Source organism: Ptychodera flava, chromosome 2 (assembly GCF_041260155.1).
Source record: "Ptychodera flava strain L36383 chromosome 2, AS_Pfla_20210202, whole genome shotgun sequence".
In the NCBI taxonomy this organism is placed as follows: Eukaryota; Metazoa; Hemichordata; class Enteropneusta; family Ptychoderidae; genus Ptychodera; species Ptychodera flava.
In genome coordinates, this window is record NC_091929.1 from 3,467,613 (window position 1) to 3,487,105 (window position 19,493).

The 19,493-nt window shown below is 35.3% G+C and overlaps 1 protein-coding gene across 1 annotated transcript in view; it reads right to left on the minus strand.

Moving 5' to 3' along the window:
- Nucleotides 1–19,493, minus strand: part of LOC139151603 (neuronal acetylcholine receptor subunit alpha-2-like) — a 55,327-nt gene that overhangs the window by 18,045 nt on the left and 17,789 nt on the right. Inside the window, exons 3-4 of the mRNA XM_070724519.1 lie at nucleotides 17,634–17,779; nucleotides 5,408–5,452 (exon numbers count right to left, since the gene is read on the minus strand). Of these exons, the coding sequence (XP_070580620.1) occupies nucleotides 5,408–5,452; nucleotides 17,634–17,779 (191 nt within the window). The remainder of the gene's footprint in view (nucleotides 1–5,407; nucleotides 5,453–17,633; nucleotides 17,780–19,493) is intronic.

Below are 19,493 nucleotides of genomic sequence, written 5' to 3' on the forward strand. Positions count from 1 at the left end.
CGGAAATAGAAAACTCAGAAGATGGCTTCTAAGGGAGAGAGACTTAGTGACAGAGACAGCGATAGACGGTCAGAAATACAGAACACACATGACGGTGAAAGCAAACAATGACGGATTGTGCGGAATAAAATTTTACAGTGCAGAGAACAATAGTTGAATGGGCATGAGATGTATATGAATCACGTGTCGTCGCCAATGAAATTAGTCCAGTGGAATTTTGTCCTTCTGAAGCTAATCAAATATTTAAACTTTGCAAACGTACCCAACGGGAAAATATTTTACTATGCTTACCCTAAATGATCCTAAGCCACATCAATAACAAAATCCTTCCACTTTATTATTTCAACCGTGAACCTGCATTGTACGAATTCCTGGCTTCATAATTTGTTGAATTCTTCTCAAAAACCGTTATTTTTATGAAATTTGATCAATGTCGGTGTTTTACATGGACTTTGATGTTCAAAGTTAATAATAGGGAACTATTAAAACCTTGATCACGTAGGTCACAGTGTGATTATTTCGTTAAGATAACATTCAGCAGCTACTGTAGAGATGGACGCTGTAACAACGTTATTGCACGAAAATCATGTTCACGTTCTTATTTACAAGGAAGATGAATTGATTAAGGGATGCCAATTCCTGATGACAAACTATTGAGGAAAGAAACATGATACAGGTTTGCGTTTTTGAATTCTATCATGATAACGTCAATAATTTTTTTGAATCACGGTATCATTGCCCATCAGCATATGCTCATTTCTCGCTAGATGCATTTTGTCTTGGAGAGACATGAATCCTGATGTATGTTAGAATTCACAGCTGCCAGTTAAATACTTTCATTGTGAAGTTTCCCTACTGTTCTTGTTTTACCGATTGCTGTAACAGTGTATGATCGCATAATTCTATTTTGCGTCCTTCGTTCTCGTAGGTTCCTTTCATAGTCAAAATCACTCCAGCCCATTTCAGTAAATGACGTACTCAAAATGTGTTCAAAAAATACAGAATATTTTCTGTGTTAAGTAAAAAAAATATATTGCAAAAAATTAATTGCATCATGTTTATAAGGTGTGAAACCTAATGCGAAAACAACCAATACTGTGAGCTTACATTGACAAAGAGCCGACATTCGTCGATAGTTGTAAACTTTGTAAGTATGGCGATTGAAAATGTGTTTTGAGGTAACCTGAGTGCACAGGGTGTGTTATTCCGCTGAATAAGATACAAATAGGGCGTTGAACATCGCATTGGTGGGTTGATTTAGAAACCCGCGAAAGGTTACGAACCACGCATATACACAAACATGTATTGCAAACATGATCGTCCTTGAAGATTGATGACCTTATCTAACAATCCATTTTGCAAATATGATTTTCTAATATATCAATTGATTGGATCGATATATCCTCAACGATACAATCATACAAGTGTGTATTATTGATAGCACTATTATTTTGCAGAAACTTGAAGGAAAACATAAAACAGAAATATCTATGTATGTAGAGCCTACCGACGTCGCCTTCAATTTACTTTTGCAATAATTGCGGCTGTTACAGAACGGAATCATCAAGTTGCAACATATATTTGACGTGGTAATTGAGAGGAAATGGATGAAATACCCACCACAATGCTGTGAAGTTGTATAAGCACTACAGCCATGTCATTGAAAAAAAACCGCCAGCAAGTCCTGTAATTACCTAGCGCCATTTAGAGCATTATCGGGTAAAATGATCCATTACCGCTGGATAATATGTATTAATTGCAGTGATTTCACGCAGAAAGGACGTATCCAGGCAACCAACCACACAAATTTGCTCTAAAACTGCCTTCGGTCTGTCGAGATTGCCAATAATTTGATCCAAAAGAGGAAAAAATGGTTACTTTTTTTCCTACGGGGTAACATGTGAATGAAAACTTGTTTACATCTTGACGCTCTGAGAGATGCTTATAACTGCAATGTTTCAATGAATGTTCACAGTAGTGGATATATATATATATATATATATATATATATATATATATATATATATATATATATATATATATATATTTTACTGAAAAATCAAAATTCCTCACACCTGACGTCATCTGACGTCAGAAGTAAGGTAATTTGAGAGGCACTTCTTTCTATTTGTAAGTTAATTTCGTTTTATCTACCAAGTGCCCGCGTGATTACCTTTGAGGGGATTCTGATGAATTTGGTAAAAAATTTAGTAATGAAACTTAAAATATATTGAGCAAGAGTTTGATAGTGTCTCTCTTTTTCGATCGGATGAAACCGATGGCTGGTTTTAAGTGTCGTCTGCTACTACGAGTGGCAGCCATGTTTTCCCATTGTTTCAGAGATCATTTTACAATGTTAGAATGGGACTGCCGATCTGCACACTGCACTGTATTTAACTCTATTTTAATTTCAATTGTGAAAATTGTTGTATAACAGTGTGATGTACAGTTTATTGTGGTTTTATTCATATGTTGGATCTGAAGTCAAGATTTGACATCATATTATTTTCATAGCATGCAAACTGACGTCGTTATAGCGAGTAAAACGGGTTTCTTTGTACAGCAAACCAACGGCACATTTTTAGCATTTTTTGTCAATATCACTTTACCTTCTGTGAAAATGTTGCATCTGACAATACAGGATAATTGTCTTGTCATAGATGAAGACGGCTGTATTCGTTCAAATTTTGCGAGAATTTACGACTGAATGAATGTTTAAAATACTACTATGACAGGGGCATGCGTCTGTGACCCGAATCAGCTGGAGCTGAACAACTTCATCCGCTAAGCTGACACAATTAAGCTTCAAATTATATTGCACGGGAAAGTTCTTATGGACCTTTATATGTGAATAATTCGTAGGTCATCCATACTCCTCAACCACTTTACGTCATCGAAGACGTATTCAATCCCCTTGTACTACTTGCGATGGGGAACCCTCATCTTCGATAAGGTCACATTCATTTTTTTGTTGTTTTTTTTGGCGGGGGAACATATATATATATATATATATATATATATATATATATATATATATATATATATATATATATATATATATATATATATATATATATATATATATATATATATATACATATACACGAAAATGGTTTGCTTGTCAAATACGGGCAAAGTATAGTGCTCAATGCATTTCTGCAGGGCGGTAATACTGAGAATCTATGAACTTGTTGTTGTCACACTACAGGCTGTTTCATGCGCTAAGCAATCATCAGGAGTGAGTATTTGGCGGCAATTCTCAGTGTACATATATATATATATATATATATATATATATATATATATATATATATATATATATATATATATATATATATATATATATATATATATATATACCGGGTATATATATATATACCGGGTATATATATATATATATACCGGGTATATATATATATATATATATATATATATATATATATATATATATATATATATATATATAAAGCTATATATTAAGAAATGTATTGTCGTACACGCTTATATATAGAAAGCTATATGTCATTCTGATGAAGACAGTCCAGATCATTTTTGACAAATGACATATCGAGATCAATTCACAGTTTTTACAGGCAGAGAGACTGTATGTGTTCCGACATTGATTAAGAAATTCATAGCAATCATAGCTATGCGTTATCAAAAAATCATGTTAAAAGTAGTGTGACACAGTAGATCAAACACATTACTGCGCATTACAAACACTTCATCGCTTTGCAATAATTGGCTGTAACTTCTTCTATTGAACAGGCAAGGACAAGTCTTGATGTCTACAATTTGATATTTTAGAAAAATATTAAGGTGTCGATTATTCTTTATCGGTTTGGCCGATGTAGTGCTTTCTTTGGTTACTTTTAATCACTGTACAGACTAATGCCAGCTTTTGCAAAAAAATTGAAGCTTATGTATTACCTTTTCCGGTCGTGCACTCTTTTTTTATTTTGCTTTGTTTCCAATTAAGAGTTGGTATTTTTGTGATTTAATAATATCAATATTCTGCGATTGAAATTGACATGTATATTTAAAAACAAAAAACAAAACTATCGAACACTTATTTGTGAATAACCTGTGTGTAATAGAATCATCTGTTATACTCTATATTGCGTATGCTTGTCCTGATTCCCCGATTACAGTTTTGATATTTCCCTTCACCTTTGGATCAACACTTTTCTTCTTTCGGAAAAAAACAGCATCGTGACTTATTATACGCTATTTGTTTGCATGTATCTTCGTCAGTATTCGGCTTTCAGTCGCCATATTTTATCGACATTCAAGAAAGTGGACGTCAGTAGTCGTACACGCTTACAATGATACCAGTCCCTCAAATTATCTTTCACGCCGTTGATGTGTCTACAGACCTTGTTACACAGTCTAACCAAGCTGATGTAATTTCAGAACAAAACACACGTTGAATGTTTTTAAGTGGCCACACCAATAGAAACCGGTAATTTTACTATCATAGATCTAATGGTCGGATTTCTTTACGATTATTTGTAGGCAAGCGCTTGGATAAAATGTATCCTCAAGCATTATATATCAAAAGCAGACCGAAATATAATAAATGCTGTATGGTCATAAAAAGGATGCATCCTTTGATAATTTTCTTAATCTAAATAAATGCATCTGAACTCTGTCTTGTTTTACATTCAATTATTTACCCTGTCAATTCAATGGAGATATACTACCCCGCTAGGCAAGTAGAAATATCATGGGGAATGAAAGATTATTCGTTGCATTGTCTGGCTAATCATACCTTATAAATCAATTTCCCTCAGCAGTGATTACAGCGTAACTTGCACGCTGTGTCGTGAAGCATAGGAATATAGCCTCAAATCTTTATATATTTAAAATGAGCGCTTATGTATACTACTGTTGCTTAATATGTTGATTATGAGGCAATAAGTTGCAAGTAAATCTGTGAGAACCATTGTAGTATTATGTTGCCCTATGTTCACGTTGCCAGTGCACAAACAAAATATATGGTTGATGAAGAGACTTGCACTCGGTACAATCAAAGAATCGATGCAAATAACTCTACCACGTATATGACACTTGGCAATATATGTACGCCACTTTCAGGCCCTCAATTAGAGTTTTGAATATCAATTATTGGGTAGATCATCATCATATCATATCACATAATCTCTCTCTCTCTCTCTCTCTCTCTCTCTCTCTCTCTCTCTCTCTCTCTCTCTCTCTTGTGTATAAATGTGTGTTTCATTTGTGAGGATACTCTAGTATTAGGCCCTATTTATCTCAAAGTTACCCCTCAATCATATACTTCCATTTGTAAATAATGTTCATCTAAGTATGAAAGTTTGTTCAGATGTAAGAACTTATTTTTGTAAAATAAGTAACAGTTTAATGAATGGATTGACAAATTTCTTACCTGGTATATCCACACATTCGTCGTAATAATCTGCGACTTTTCGTCCTGTAAGAGATCAGATGTCGGTATTTATTACAGAATAGTTCTAAATGAAAAATAAAGTTCTCGCAGTTCTGTCACAGAAAAATTCAGTAAAACACTTTTAGATTAAGTGTCTGCGTCGTGTTAGTTTTCTCAGTAATTTACAGCAAATGTACACAATACAATAAATTGTCAAAAAGGTCACTAACATAAGATTTTACTGTTTTCTGAAAGGTGATTGTTTCTCGTTCGTTGTTTTAATGTTTTTGGACTCAATTGTTGTATTCCCTCGGGATATTCTTGTTATTCAAGTAGCAACTATTTTTCCAATTAACAAGCCTTTGCTTTCCTTACGATTGGAACGATCTACAAAGTGAATCATTTCGATAACGTAAACAAGTTTCAGGTAACCGTCATGGTTCGCTGAAATCGATAAACTTTCTCCTAATTACAATATCACGATAATACCATCAAGTAATTGAGCTATACAAACATTTAAGGATACTTTTACAAAAAACCTTTACTTTATCTGATATGTGCTCTCTTTAAGATTATTGTTTTCCAACACCGATATCAATGTGGTTCATTAGCTCTGTCCTTTACTCTCCTAACATAGCTGGTGAAAATCGTGACAGCCGAATAATCTCATCTTGGCTCTCAAAACACCATGGCAACGAAGAAATCGGTATTTGAGAACGTGAAGAAGCACATAATAGCAGGATTATCGGCAGATACAAAGAACGTAATTAAACGGAACAGTTGAAAGTAATGAATGGTCGGAGGGTTTATATCATCAAGTTAAGGCGACAACTTCACAGACTTGTTGATTATAAGTAACGATGCATTGAAAAGTCTAACACGGTAGTTGATCAAACAGAGATTTTCAGAGCAATCCCCGACGACAGATACAAACCGGTACAAGTCAGTCAATGAATCAAATTATCCTACATCGCGGACAAAAAAAAACACTTTTATACTTGATTTTTGCATGTGATATAACCACTTTTACATATTTTAAAAATACTCAAAATTTGACGGAAAATCAACACGACATGATTAATCGACTTTGCGTTCGTACCGCGAAAATCGACTTTTAGTGCTCGGGTTGGAGCGACAGCAAAAAAGTGTATACCCTAGGCATCTCCATGAGGCAACGATGAAAGTATCATTTGAGTGAGAATTATTATACTGAACTGTCTGACTTACCGACAAACGTACATCACTATTGATAAGACGCGTACGTCCATGTCAATTTTCTGCCTGCCTATTTGTATGTCTATCAATGTATCTATCAACGTATCTATCAACGTATCAATCAATCAATCAATCAATCAATCTTTATATCTATTTATCTATCTATCTATCTATCTATCTATCTATCTATCTATCTATCTATCTATCTTTCTATCTGTCAGTCTGTCTTTCTGTCTATCTGTCAGTCTGTCTGTCTGTTTGCCCGTCTGTATGTCTGTCTGCACGCCCACCTGACTGCACACCAATCCGGTTCATGTACATATGAAGTGCAGAGATACATGTTTTGTCGGTGACTGTCTCTTATAACTCTGCTTGGAGGCCGTCAATTATAGAAAAATTATTGCATGCAAAATCTGTTTTTGGCTGAGACCATGCTAAACAAAAACAAGACAGTCACTGATTTTACAAAAGCTATGAACGTCCTGTTACTATTAAGTAGATTTCATGCATGGATTTTAGGAAACCATATATACATACATATATATATATATATATATATATATATATATATATATATATATATATATATATATATATATATATATATATATATATAATCTAATTTATCAATATATATTATGTTCCGTCGAAGCAATATTTGCAATTTCATGTTAGTTTCATTCGCAACTTATGTCCCGTCTTGCGTTACAGGCCAATACATGTTATTGCTATTTCAACGCTAGGCAAACGAACCGAGATCTAATTCTGAAGGCCCGAACCTCTCCTTGCTGAACAAAATAACTAAGTTTAGTCTACGTCAGTAATGATCGATAGCCCGTCACACTTTGCTCTGTTCGGCATTTGATTTTCATCGGTACCATGCGTACAGAATAAAAAAAAACTCGATGCAGTTGAACCTATTTAAATGCACTTATCAAAGCGTTACGCTGCTCTTATCACTCATTTGCCGCAAATACATGATTGTGAATAACCTCACTTTACTAATTATAATAACACAACAATTATTCCAAATAAATTACTATTTTAACAAGACCATTTAATTGACGAGTGCAGTGCACTTTAGTCATAGATTTGTTATTGTTTTCATAGTCAATTAGTAATTTGGATAAAACACGATTTCCCCATTAATTATTTGAATGTCATAGCGTCACAACGATTTATCAAGGGTAATGTATATTGAGTAGCCCGCCGTGACATGAAATACACATGGAATTACCTATTATGTGAACTAACAATGTGACTTACTCGTAGTGAAGAAATCCCGGAAGTGGACGATATACTGACTTCAGATATATGAAATATATTTTTTACTCTACATTTCAACAGCATTAAGCATCCCGGAAATGATACTCATAACTAGGTATAGACGTTATGAATAGATATCACGTGATCTCATTTCACTAAATTCTACATCGAATTATTGTTTATTACCTTGTTAACTTAATTTTGATATTTGGATTTGTGGCCATGCCTACATTCAAAACGTGTACATGTTGGAGAGAAAGTAGATGGCTGTTACCTGAACTGAATGGTTTTAACATTGAACCATTTAAGTAGTCTGCGCAACATTCCTAAATTGCAGTCAGCATCGCTTAAGACTTGGCGCAATATTTCTCAAAGTATCAAATGTGCAAGAATATGTAATTATACTTATTATACTTGTACCTGAAACACTTACTTTTATCGATGTAATGTTATTTCTGCACATGCAATTCAGTTCTACGTTCCATTATTAAATTTAGAGTCTGCAAATACACTTTGCAAAAGGTTTATTATACATTTAGTACATTTACGTATATCTTAGATTTGTGATATATTTAACTAAGCCATAGTCTATAGTAATCGTGTATTTTACAGTTTGGGGGGAATTTCTTTTGGTAACGTGGTAGAGAATACACTAGCTCCATGTCCGACTGGAGCACAGAACTTAAACTTCGTGCCCATCAAGAGAATGTATTGCTATCGTTATCTCCAATAGTCATTTTCCAGTGATTCAATGCCAATGTATTTTTCAGTTTAATCATCTCATACCAGACGTTTACTGCTTGTGTACGAAGACTCCTTGCTCTAACAGGTACAATGCGCCTCCGGGATACATATTCGGATTCTCGAACGTTTGCGATATCCATTCGGTCTACCACTTGTAGTGGTTTATTAAGGGGCTTATGGAGTGAATGAAGTTTGAAAGAGAAAGATTGAAAGTTAGCCAGACAAAGGTTTTAGCAAATGTCTTTCACTTTCGAGGCGCAAACTGCCTTAAGGTAGTATGCACCTCGAAAGTGAAAGACTTAAACTTTTGCTCTAACTTTCCTCAAGGAATCTTTCAATCATTCTCTTTCAAAATCAAGAATAAAAATATAGGGTCACCATGCAAATTTTGGTACTAGAGAAACAAATTACCAAAGATTTACCGATATTAGAAATTCAAAATGGCCGCCATCCCTGTGTTAACTCTATAGAGAAAAATAAAAATTTTCGAATTTCGAAAAACTAAGCCGGTGAAAAGTTTCCTTTCACCAAGAGCTTTAAAATGAACCCCCACATGTGGTATATCAGAAAAGAATTGTAAAAGTTTCAGAGTCCGAATGTTTGTCCCCGAGGTGCGTTCTACCTTAAGAAAAGAGGTAGAGCTATCTTGACGTGGAACCATGTAGCAAGAACAGTGAAGCTTATTTAGTATGACCTTTCTGATGCAGCTGTACGGCAACTATGGTAGCTTAATTGAAATTTAAAAAGATAAATTGACCCCGAACTAAAGGGACAAGTGTTCGACTAAGCCGAGACATACTTTCGATCAACCACCGAAAACAATTTTTTCAAGAGTATTTAATGAGCTCTTCAATGTCTTATTATAGGTCCTTTAAAGTTAATAACTGCACTATTACTCGACAGGCTTAGCGCAATGAGCAGTCTTTGCACGTAGTCTCTATTGGAATGGAGTACCGTCGATGCCAATCATTTGAGGAACAAATTTTTAATTCAACGAACGCAGGGATCAGTGTGAAGGGGATGTTGTCGGTTAAAGTCTGTGGGCAGATCGCCTCATTTGCGAGTAAAATACCCTGAAGGACTATTCTACAGGAAAAGATGTTGATATCAAGATTTGATATTTTCATCTCCCTTCAATCATCAAACATGATCGGCTCGAGTTTCCTGCCATCATGTTTACTAAATCGACGTCATTTTACTGCTTTCAAGCTGAGCTGTGAACTATGTAATTCATGTAGTAATATTTCTTACACAATGACGTCATAGAGATAAGATGTATAAATGCTCGTTTCGACACGAATCTAATAAACAATATTTTTACGGTAAAAGTACGAGTATGTGACGTAAGCTCTGAATTTTTAATGACCCAATCTTTCACTGAAATGCTTACAATTTTTATTGGGGAGCACATATAATAAATATTGCATTGAAAGAAAATATAAAACGTGTGTATCGCTGTTATTGATGCACCGGCTCTCTATTGATAGTAATAGAATTGTAAACAACGAATCGGTCATTTTAACATTGTGACTGTATGGCTTCCAGTTTGTTGATAGATACCATGTAGTTAAAAAGTATGTAGTTTACTTAAGTTTACTTCTATTATCATTAGCATAAAATCACAAACAAACAATGGGATGTTTGCATATATATTTATACTTTCGACATAACTGCATTACAACGGGCTGAGGTTTTACGTTGCATAATGATATCATAATTTATCTCTTGGCCACCTTTAAGCCGTCTTACATGATGGTCATAGTTTTATGCATATGAACCATCAAGAATGAATCCAAGAAGGGACATGCAGGAAATTCCAAGATGGCATTAGATCGTCCTAGTTTCTTTCAGATGGTAATACTCTTAATAGTATCGATTTCAATCGAGGAATGACCCCCGTCATGGCATTATTCATGGCACAAAACAAGCCGTGTTATAGACTTTCTGTGTAGAGTAATGGATGAATAACTACAAAAGAGCTAATTGCAGATGAAACGAATGCTAAGCATTACCTGCCATCACGTGTGTAACTAAATATTATGTGTTATCAAATGTGACTTTTTTGGGAATATATTTCATTAATTGTAGTTTGGGCGCCTCATCTAACCTTACAAAGTAAAATGTTGAGAGAGGATGATTTCGTAGTGTCAGTTTTTTCAACTACAAGACTAGTGATTTTGAACAAATGTGACGAATCATCATTGGCTTGTATTTATTCAGTACGTGGCCCCACTGTAAGTCGTATCATTAACTTGCTAATAGAGAATTGAACGTGGTAACCGTTTATTTTGGGTTCACATCAGAGTCAGCAGGGAGATCTACTATTCGTTAGTCTATTCTACGGTCACAAATCATTTACACACCTTATTTTCTTGGGAATGTATTGCGAACTGCTTAGTGTACGGCATTTGTGAAAAGGAACCTTGATCCTGAAAGCAATGAGTTTGTCCAATATTTATACCCGCTGTCAAGCTAACGGATGGCCATACGAATTTGTTAAACAACACTGTGATTTGTCTAATCGGAAAGCGGGCGTAACCTGGTGACATTGCAATAGCTCGTTGAAACACAAACTATAATAACAGAGTCGTGCCCCCTTTCTATTTATACAATTCGATTGTATAAAAATCGCCATCATATTGATCTAATAAAATGCATTGCTGTCTTGCATTCGATGTTTCTTTCCAGTCGAACTCCAAACTTCCTTAGCGAGTTGTTGAATTGTCAGCTACACCAAAAAGTATGGCTATGGGAATGCTGCCACTTAAGCCAAATGCCTAACCATAGCATTCAATAAGTAATGTTTCTGTTTCCTTTCTTATTTTTCTATTAGCTTCGATAAATTTGGGATAAATGGGAATTGCATCAATTCGGAACGTCAGTATATTTTCACTGTGCAGCTACCCTTGAGACTCAACGAGGCAATGAGAAATACTTCGATATCACACTGGCTTTGTATTGGCTAATTTTGCAAAGATTCACGCAGAAAGGCAAATAACGGGATTTTCTCAATTATATGAGTGAACGAGTTACATCGCTGAATATTTGTCCGAAGCGAGGACATTAAAGGCAGAAATAATGGTTCGATAAATAAACGAAGCATGCATAATAATATTTACTTGGAAAAACCGTTGTGAAAGAGGTTCTATCTGGCTCAGATTCCGCAGAGATTTCGCAATGATCTTTGAACATTTCTCGTAAATTACTCTTCAATGTAGGTATCAAGAAAAACTACTTGTGTACTTTGAACCAGTCAAAGCAGTACAAATTATTTTGTTTTGCCATCCATAACTTCTAAAATTGAAAGGTGGTCGATTTAATAGGTACTGTACATGGTATAGTCGTAAAGGACAAATTGTATAATGATTTATGATGACAAATATACCATCGATTTTTCCCGGATAAAAGCATTTCTGAGCACGTTTGAACAAACCAACAGATATACACACAAAGGTGTCAGGAAATGCATATACACTGACTTGATAGAATACGAATAATATTACAGCGATGTTGACGTTCACCTTTTATCGGTGAGGTTTATTGCTGGATGGCTCAAACGATATCACTTTATGTAAATGAAAACGTGTACGCTGTGTAGTGATAATGAATCGACAGCAATGTCATGTGACAACAACTCCGGATTTTATTGTTATCAATGACTTCATTCAATATTCTAAAAGGATTTCTGTTGGAAAAAAATCTTAAAGGTTCGAGGGTTTTCAACTCTTATCGGTTGAGTAGGGTTCGCATATAAAGTATCGTTGCATATTAATGATTTTGTTGAATATTGCTCAAATAAACGATGTGAACTGTTTTCAGTTGTAAAATCATCACGAAATAATAAACAGTAACTTTGGAATTTTTTGGTAAGGCCAAGTCAACAAATGTTAGTTTTTTCTGGCTTGCTCTATTTCACGTAAATACACCAATAATTTTTTTCTTTGAAAAAAATGCGTGATTTTTCCAAAATTTTCTAGTCAAAAAGAAAAAAAAATAAAATCAAAAAAGCTCACGACCAGCCTATTTGGAAGTATTTTGACGGAAAAATTTTTGACCTTACTTTGAACTTACAGAGGAGGATCAAACACTTGGATGTCAAATGCATCGAAAACAGGTAACATATTCAAATAACGACAGGACTGATAAATACTAAAAAAATCGATAGCACTATACTTGAGCATCTAAACTATCATTCATTTTTTATTCGTTTTATTGGATGCAGCAATCATGGAAAAATTAGTCCGCATTTCAAAAGTAGTGTCTATACTCAATCGACACAATGGCGGTACGTTTATGACGCAACCACAAACATGTCTATTCGTGTCTGAAGGGACGAAAGGGATCCACCACCGCCATAAATACATGCCTCGACAATGCTATAAAAATGTGGTCGAGGAAATTTTATTCTGGATTTTCACGTCCGTAGAATGTTTTAGTTTTCTAAAGGTTAACATTCATATTGCTCCGATGATATTTTAATTTCATGTATTCACTTGCAGTTATTTCGTGCTATTTTATATCTTCGCTATTAATTTCTGGACGGGTTACGAGGTTACCAAAGTCACGGCTACTCGGCAATTTTTGGAACAAGCTAACTGTCTACTTGAAATTTTAATTACAAGCTTGCTAAAATGGCCCTAACACATTTAACAGAGTTGTTCATTTGTATAAAAGTGTCTGAAATTCCACGAAAGCTGTGGTCTCATTGACGATGACGTCATTCAATAGCGAGGACAAGTGAGAAGATATGCGAAAACACTCGTACTAGCACCATGATATTTGATGGTGTGTGCCGATGACTGACATCGATTTTGTGAATATTATCGAATAGGTTGTTACAATTCTTACAGAAATCTGAATTTAAATGACATCTATATAACCCCTTCAGTCTGTGATTATTTCTTTCTGTCAATTGAGGGCATTAAATAGAAAAAACTACATGTCATTGCTTGATGATGAGATGGTATAATCGTATTAAAACTATATTGTATCCATACCTTTGAAAATAAGCTCCAAAGGATGCGTCAAAAGAGCGTCATACGGCACTCAGTTTTAGTGGCGCCTGGCGGAAGAAATACAACACCGCCAAGCCATATGTCTCTCACGTTACGTGACCAAAATAAATATAAGGCATATGACATGCTCTAATTACTACAAAAATTCATTTTGAGCATTTATACATCCTTCATAGCGATATGCCTGGTTGTCTGAACAACTTGAATGTTGCCCCGGGGCTCGGTCTGCACACACGAGAGTTTGAGTATTTTTGTTGCTAACTGCAATCTGTCTGTTATTGATAGATTCGACGTCCAAGGAAACCCATGGATTTCTACAGCATTTATCTTCGTGCCCTGACTGTGACGGTATGTTGCTCATATAAGACCACAAATCGTGTCCTGTTTAATCGGGGATTCGGTGGCATTGTTTCCATATCGATCGTATGCAGTCGTTTATCAAAGGCAGATTAGCTATCCCTGTCGCCAACAGATAATGAGTTCGAAAAAACAAATTACCAAAATGACAAGGTCGTAAATCATTGGATTACATTTAGGTTTATACCGTCAGTTAAGTGAGCCAGGGCCATTGATCATACTCTTTCTGAAAAATTCCACGCGGGACAGAACATGTAACTGTACATTTCAGCTGAAAGAAAAGAATGACTAAATTTTTGAATACCTTCGTTTCAACGAATAGAAGAAGGGGAGATGAACAGTTGAAGTAAGTAAAGAATGAATGAATATTAAAGTGAAGTCCGCACTATGCAAATTCATACATTCAGTTTATCGATAGACCGATTCATGTGATAGACCGATCTATGCGTCGCACTTATCTCATTCATCAAACCCATCACACTAAACCTACGTGAACACGCATGCAAATGTAGAGCAACCACACAATTCTCTCTCATAACATTTCGTGACTGCTACCTTCAAATATCAGAGTTTGACCCACACATCTAGATGAAGTCTATACAAAGACAGTGTAAATATCTCTCTTGAAAAAATGTCTTCGAGCTACTTTCGCTACTAATAATTACCACAGATATCATTTTTACACCGCATGTTATTCTATACACTCTTATCCTTAAACGCCTGATGCGTCAAGCTCGTTCTGGGAAGAGTAATTTCAACATTCCGGACCACCTAAGAGACGAACGTTACAAAACAATTTGCCATTGATATCGTGTAAAAGTGGCATACCCTGAGGTAGGACTGTTATCCGGAAATAAAGATCAGCGTCCATACTTGGATTGAAAATAATCTCATCATGACTAGAATGTGTCAACTCCACCTATGTGATGAATTCTCTAGCCGTAGGCTGCCAAACAACACCATATTGAAACATCGCGTTGAACAGGTAACCGAGTAATTCATCAATTCTATACGGTATTGCGAGCGACTGGACACGGATGATGCGTTTTATATTAAACCCTCGGCTATTAAACGATATTCCAAGGTATAGTAAAGTGAATCAATGATTCTATCGGTATAATCGCGTGATATTAGCTGGGTCACCGACTGCAACATTTTACAGTGTCAGAATTCAGTGCGATTTCGTCAACTGCACATGGTAACACCGTTTACTGAACACAAAATGACTTAAGGAACGCATTCAGGTACATATTCTGAATATTTTTCGACGCAAATGTATATAATAAAAAATGTGGTCCCTGATTTTAGGATTATTTCTCCTGAATATTAAATTCGCGAGAAGTGTCAATACACCAATCACCGTTGTTGTATGGTTTGATGGTGGTCTGATGGTGGTTTGATGGTGGTTTGATGGTTGTTTTTCAAGGACGGGGTATTAACATTCATTACAAACGCAAATGAACAACTTGATATGCATGAAAAATGCAACATTTTGATGGAGTTTCATGTCAGTATTAAGCTAATTCGATTTTCAGATTTTCCAGAACTGTATTTAAATGATAGTGTTGAATGGTGACTGTCAATGTAATTACAGGTGCACTAACATTGATCTAGTCATTGAATTGTTTACTTATGTCGATGTGTGACAGTTATATCACAGTAGAAACACTTTATAAACTTATGCATGTCTCAAAATATGAAAATGTAAATGTTTCACTCGGTTGACATTAACGGAGACTGTTGTCATAGCTCACTATTTTTATCTCATAAATTTTCTATGATGCATACGTTGTTAGGGTGACATGTGTCATCCATATGCATATATCAAACTTGCCAATTACAATGATGTAACAGCTGGACCCTTCCAATGTTTGTTTAAGACAAAGACGAGTTCGTGACATATCACATCCAGCACCCAGTTACATGCTACAATGATGAGCTTGCCGTGGTTTATTTTGTGATTCAATGATGGACGGTTCCTGAATAATTACAATGCCGTATGTACACAAATCGTGCGCAAGAACTGTCTCTTCAAAATTTGAAGTTCTGACGTAATTGCAATCGGAGAGTATTGCCCGCTCACCGAATTTGTCAAGCAATATAAAAAACGAACTTCAAAATGTCAATTCAATCATGTGTTCAAATCATAAAAAATTGAACTTCAAGGTGATCAATGTGTATTGTGTTGATTTGGTTAATGACTAAATTTTAACGAAAGGGAGATTGGCATCCATTTTTATGTAATGATTAATTGACTTACCAATGACGTAATTCAAGGTTATGCTCACAGTGACCCTAGTTTGGAGAGAAGTGCTTGAAGTGTGAACATCCTTAAAAATCATATCAAGTCACTTCACTTTCTGATTTCAGAGACATGTGGCTGTGATCTGTCTTCAAATCCTAAACGACCTCTGCGACAAGATGGAGCGTTTGGCCTAGACAATTTGCATAGCCATTGAAGTAGGACATCTGTTGGTCTTAAGTTTACGATTTAATGCAGGCTCGGGGGATAGACAATGGGAATTTCATGCAGTGAACATTGCCCGACAGTAATCACATGTTTCAATGGAACCTTCATATGCGACAGTAACCCAAGCTCTGTAACCCGACATTATTCAGTAATCTGCATGTCTGATGATTCCCTCGAGAAAAAAATCGTCATTGGCACTAACGCGCTGGCTCTGACGAGCAATCCTCTACTTCCCTGCATGGAAATCCATTATTCTATGCTAGAAGGGCTTTCTAGTTGAGTGTCTCCGTCTTGAAGATCGTTGGTGGTGAATGGATCAAACTATGTCATATGACTAAAATCATGGTATTAAGGAATACAGTATGATGACTAAAACAAATGGTGTATGGATTAAAGTATGGCATATGGGTCAAACTATGTTATATTGCTTAATTCATGGAATAGGTTTCAATATGTTTCAAACTGTACTATAGTATATGAATCAAACCACGGTATACGGATTACAATTATTGCATATAGATCAAACAGACTGTGGTAAATGGATAAAGCTATTGAAAGATTTGAAGTATTACCAGGCAGATCTATTACAGCAAGGCGCTGAAACACGAACTCGTGCCTGTACTGCGGCAAAGTGAAATCTGATTAACTTTTCACTTTGCTCACAATCATTTAACTAGTCTGAGTACATATTACCAGTCTAGGAGTGACGAATATAATATATATATATATATATATATATATATATATATATATATATATATATATATATATATATATTATATATATATATATATATATTATATATATATACTTATCATCATACATATTCAGATACACATAACATATAGGAATAAAACTACAAAATAGCACTAGGCCATTGAGGAAAGACAGACAAGTTGGACGGCAATGAGAGTGCCACATGAAGAATGTCATTGATAAATCATTGCTGTGCAAAGAAAAATGAAAAAGGAACACAATGCTAACGACAGGGAAAAACTCAGGCTGTACACATACTACACTACCTTTATCAGGGTTACTATGGCGACATGCTGGTTAAATACCAGCCATTACATTTTAGACTTGTTTCATTCTTCCGGATTTATTGCAATGAAAGGTCGACTGCAAAAATGATGACAGGAAAGAGATTTCATAAACATACCACGTCGATAAGCTGTGTGATGGACATCGAAAAGGAAACTGCCACTGAGTCAGTGACATTTGTAACTGGCCTTGTGCGCGTTGAGTAGTTTCTATTGTGGAACAAATCAAAGAGCAACTTGTCTTCTCCTGACAGTCCAAAAGAGTCTGTGGAAGAAAGAAAAAAGAATAAAATCGTTAGCATACATCACGGGGTACTCAGATTTACTGCATATGTTGCATGGCTGCTTGACGTCCTTGATAGAAATGTGGACATACTTGTCACCCATTGTTCTATTTTTTATCTCCCCGTTTTATTTTCCTGCATGCAGACCTTAGGGGTTCCGAACATGTGACCGCCAAGACACGTGGATTGAAAGGTGTGTAGAATGAAGTAACACGTAGACAGAAACTCAGCATTTATCATTACTTCCATGTGATATTCGATATCCGCCTTCACATAAGCTAATTCAGAGGTTGCCCCTAATTGCGCACACAAGGAATGCAGTACGTACAAATTGATCACTTTCAGTACAGAGATTTTATAAATTATTGTCAGCCAACAATGATGCATAATTAATTACGGGTTCAGAAAACTCGTTTGTTACGGATTCTATATTCGTTTACGTACAATTGTAAAGACAATGGCAGACCGGAACATGCTGATAACACTTGAACAGTAATTAAAAACGTGTCCATTGGCATATTATTATGTGACAAGTCAATTCAACTTGGCCTGAGATTGTTTCACAATTCAAGTGAACACTATCATAAAATTCATAGGTGATAACAGTTTCAAACCCGATCACCCATTCTTGTGTACATGTAAAATGTTGTTATCTATGATACAGAATGTCACTGGCGTCCTTACCTAATGCGGCGTAGAACATTAAAAAATAAAAAATATCGACGGTATTTTGGAATTGAAATTGTCTAGTGACTAAATGGTAGCAGTCGTGGACATTAAGTTGTCAGAGGGAATAGCAAACCACACATATATAAACGTAGTTGTCGTTAAAATAACTGCAATGAGCAAGGCGTATTGAAGTGTATAGTTGTGTTCCTTTAATCATTCATCTTATCTTCTGTTCACTGTTCGCGGTGCGCATTTAGTCTTGATTGAAGACGCTGTGAATCATTTTTACAGCATCTTTAACATTTTTATAGCACATCTGCTGATGTCCTGACTACGGGTCAATTTATAGTTCACGCAAAATTTCACATTTGTAATATCACGTACATTAAGCACATTATGGATGGTTACATTAATATTTTAGAGTTACTATTCAATTTTGGGTATTTAAGTTTTTTGCTTATAATTTGTTTAATAAACGAATTAGCGAGCAAAACAAAACAGATAAATAACATAAACGTATAAACGTAATATCAATATGATATATTAAGCTACAGGTAAACGGATTACGTAGAAATTATGGTATAACAATGAATAAAAAACAGTTTGACCACATAAAATGAGGACGATGTTATTACTATAAGTTGGTTTTGGCAAATATATTAGCTCAAATCAGCGCTAAGAAAACAAACACGATACGGTACGATACGATAAGAAATTTGTATAGCGTCTGGTATCCATCAAAATGGTCACTTGCGCTTTACACACTATTGTATTCTATTCTCTTCAACTTACTCTATTGTATTCCAGTATTCTGTCAAAATCAACAATAAGGTGTCTGAACAAGCATTGATCCCTTCCAAACAATGAACCCTCTGCTGTAATTTTTAGTTTTTAATCATTGTTTAGGTGAGGATCATGCTACAGTCAACTTGAATAACGCTTCTTTTTTACTTGTCGACGTTCAAAGGCTGCAGTATTTCAGACCGAAATTTACACCAACAAAATTGAAAATAAATGAACTCACGG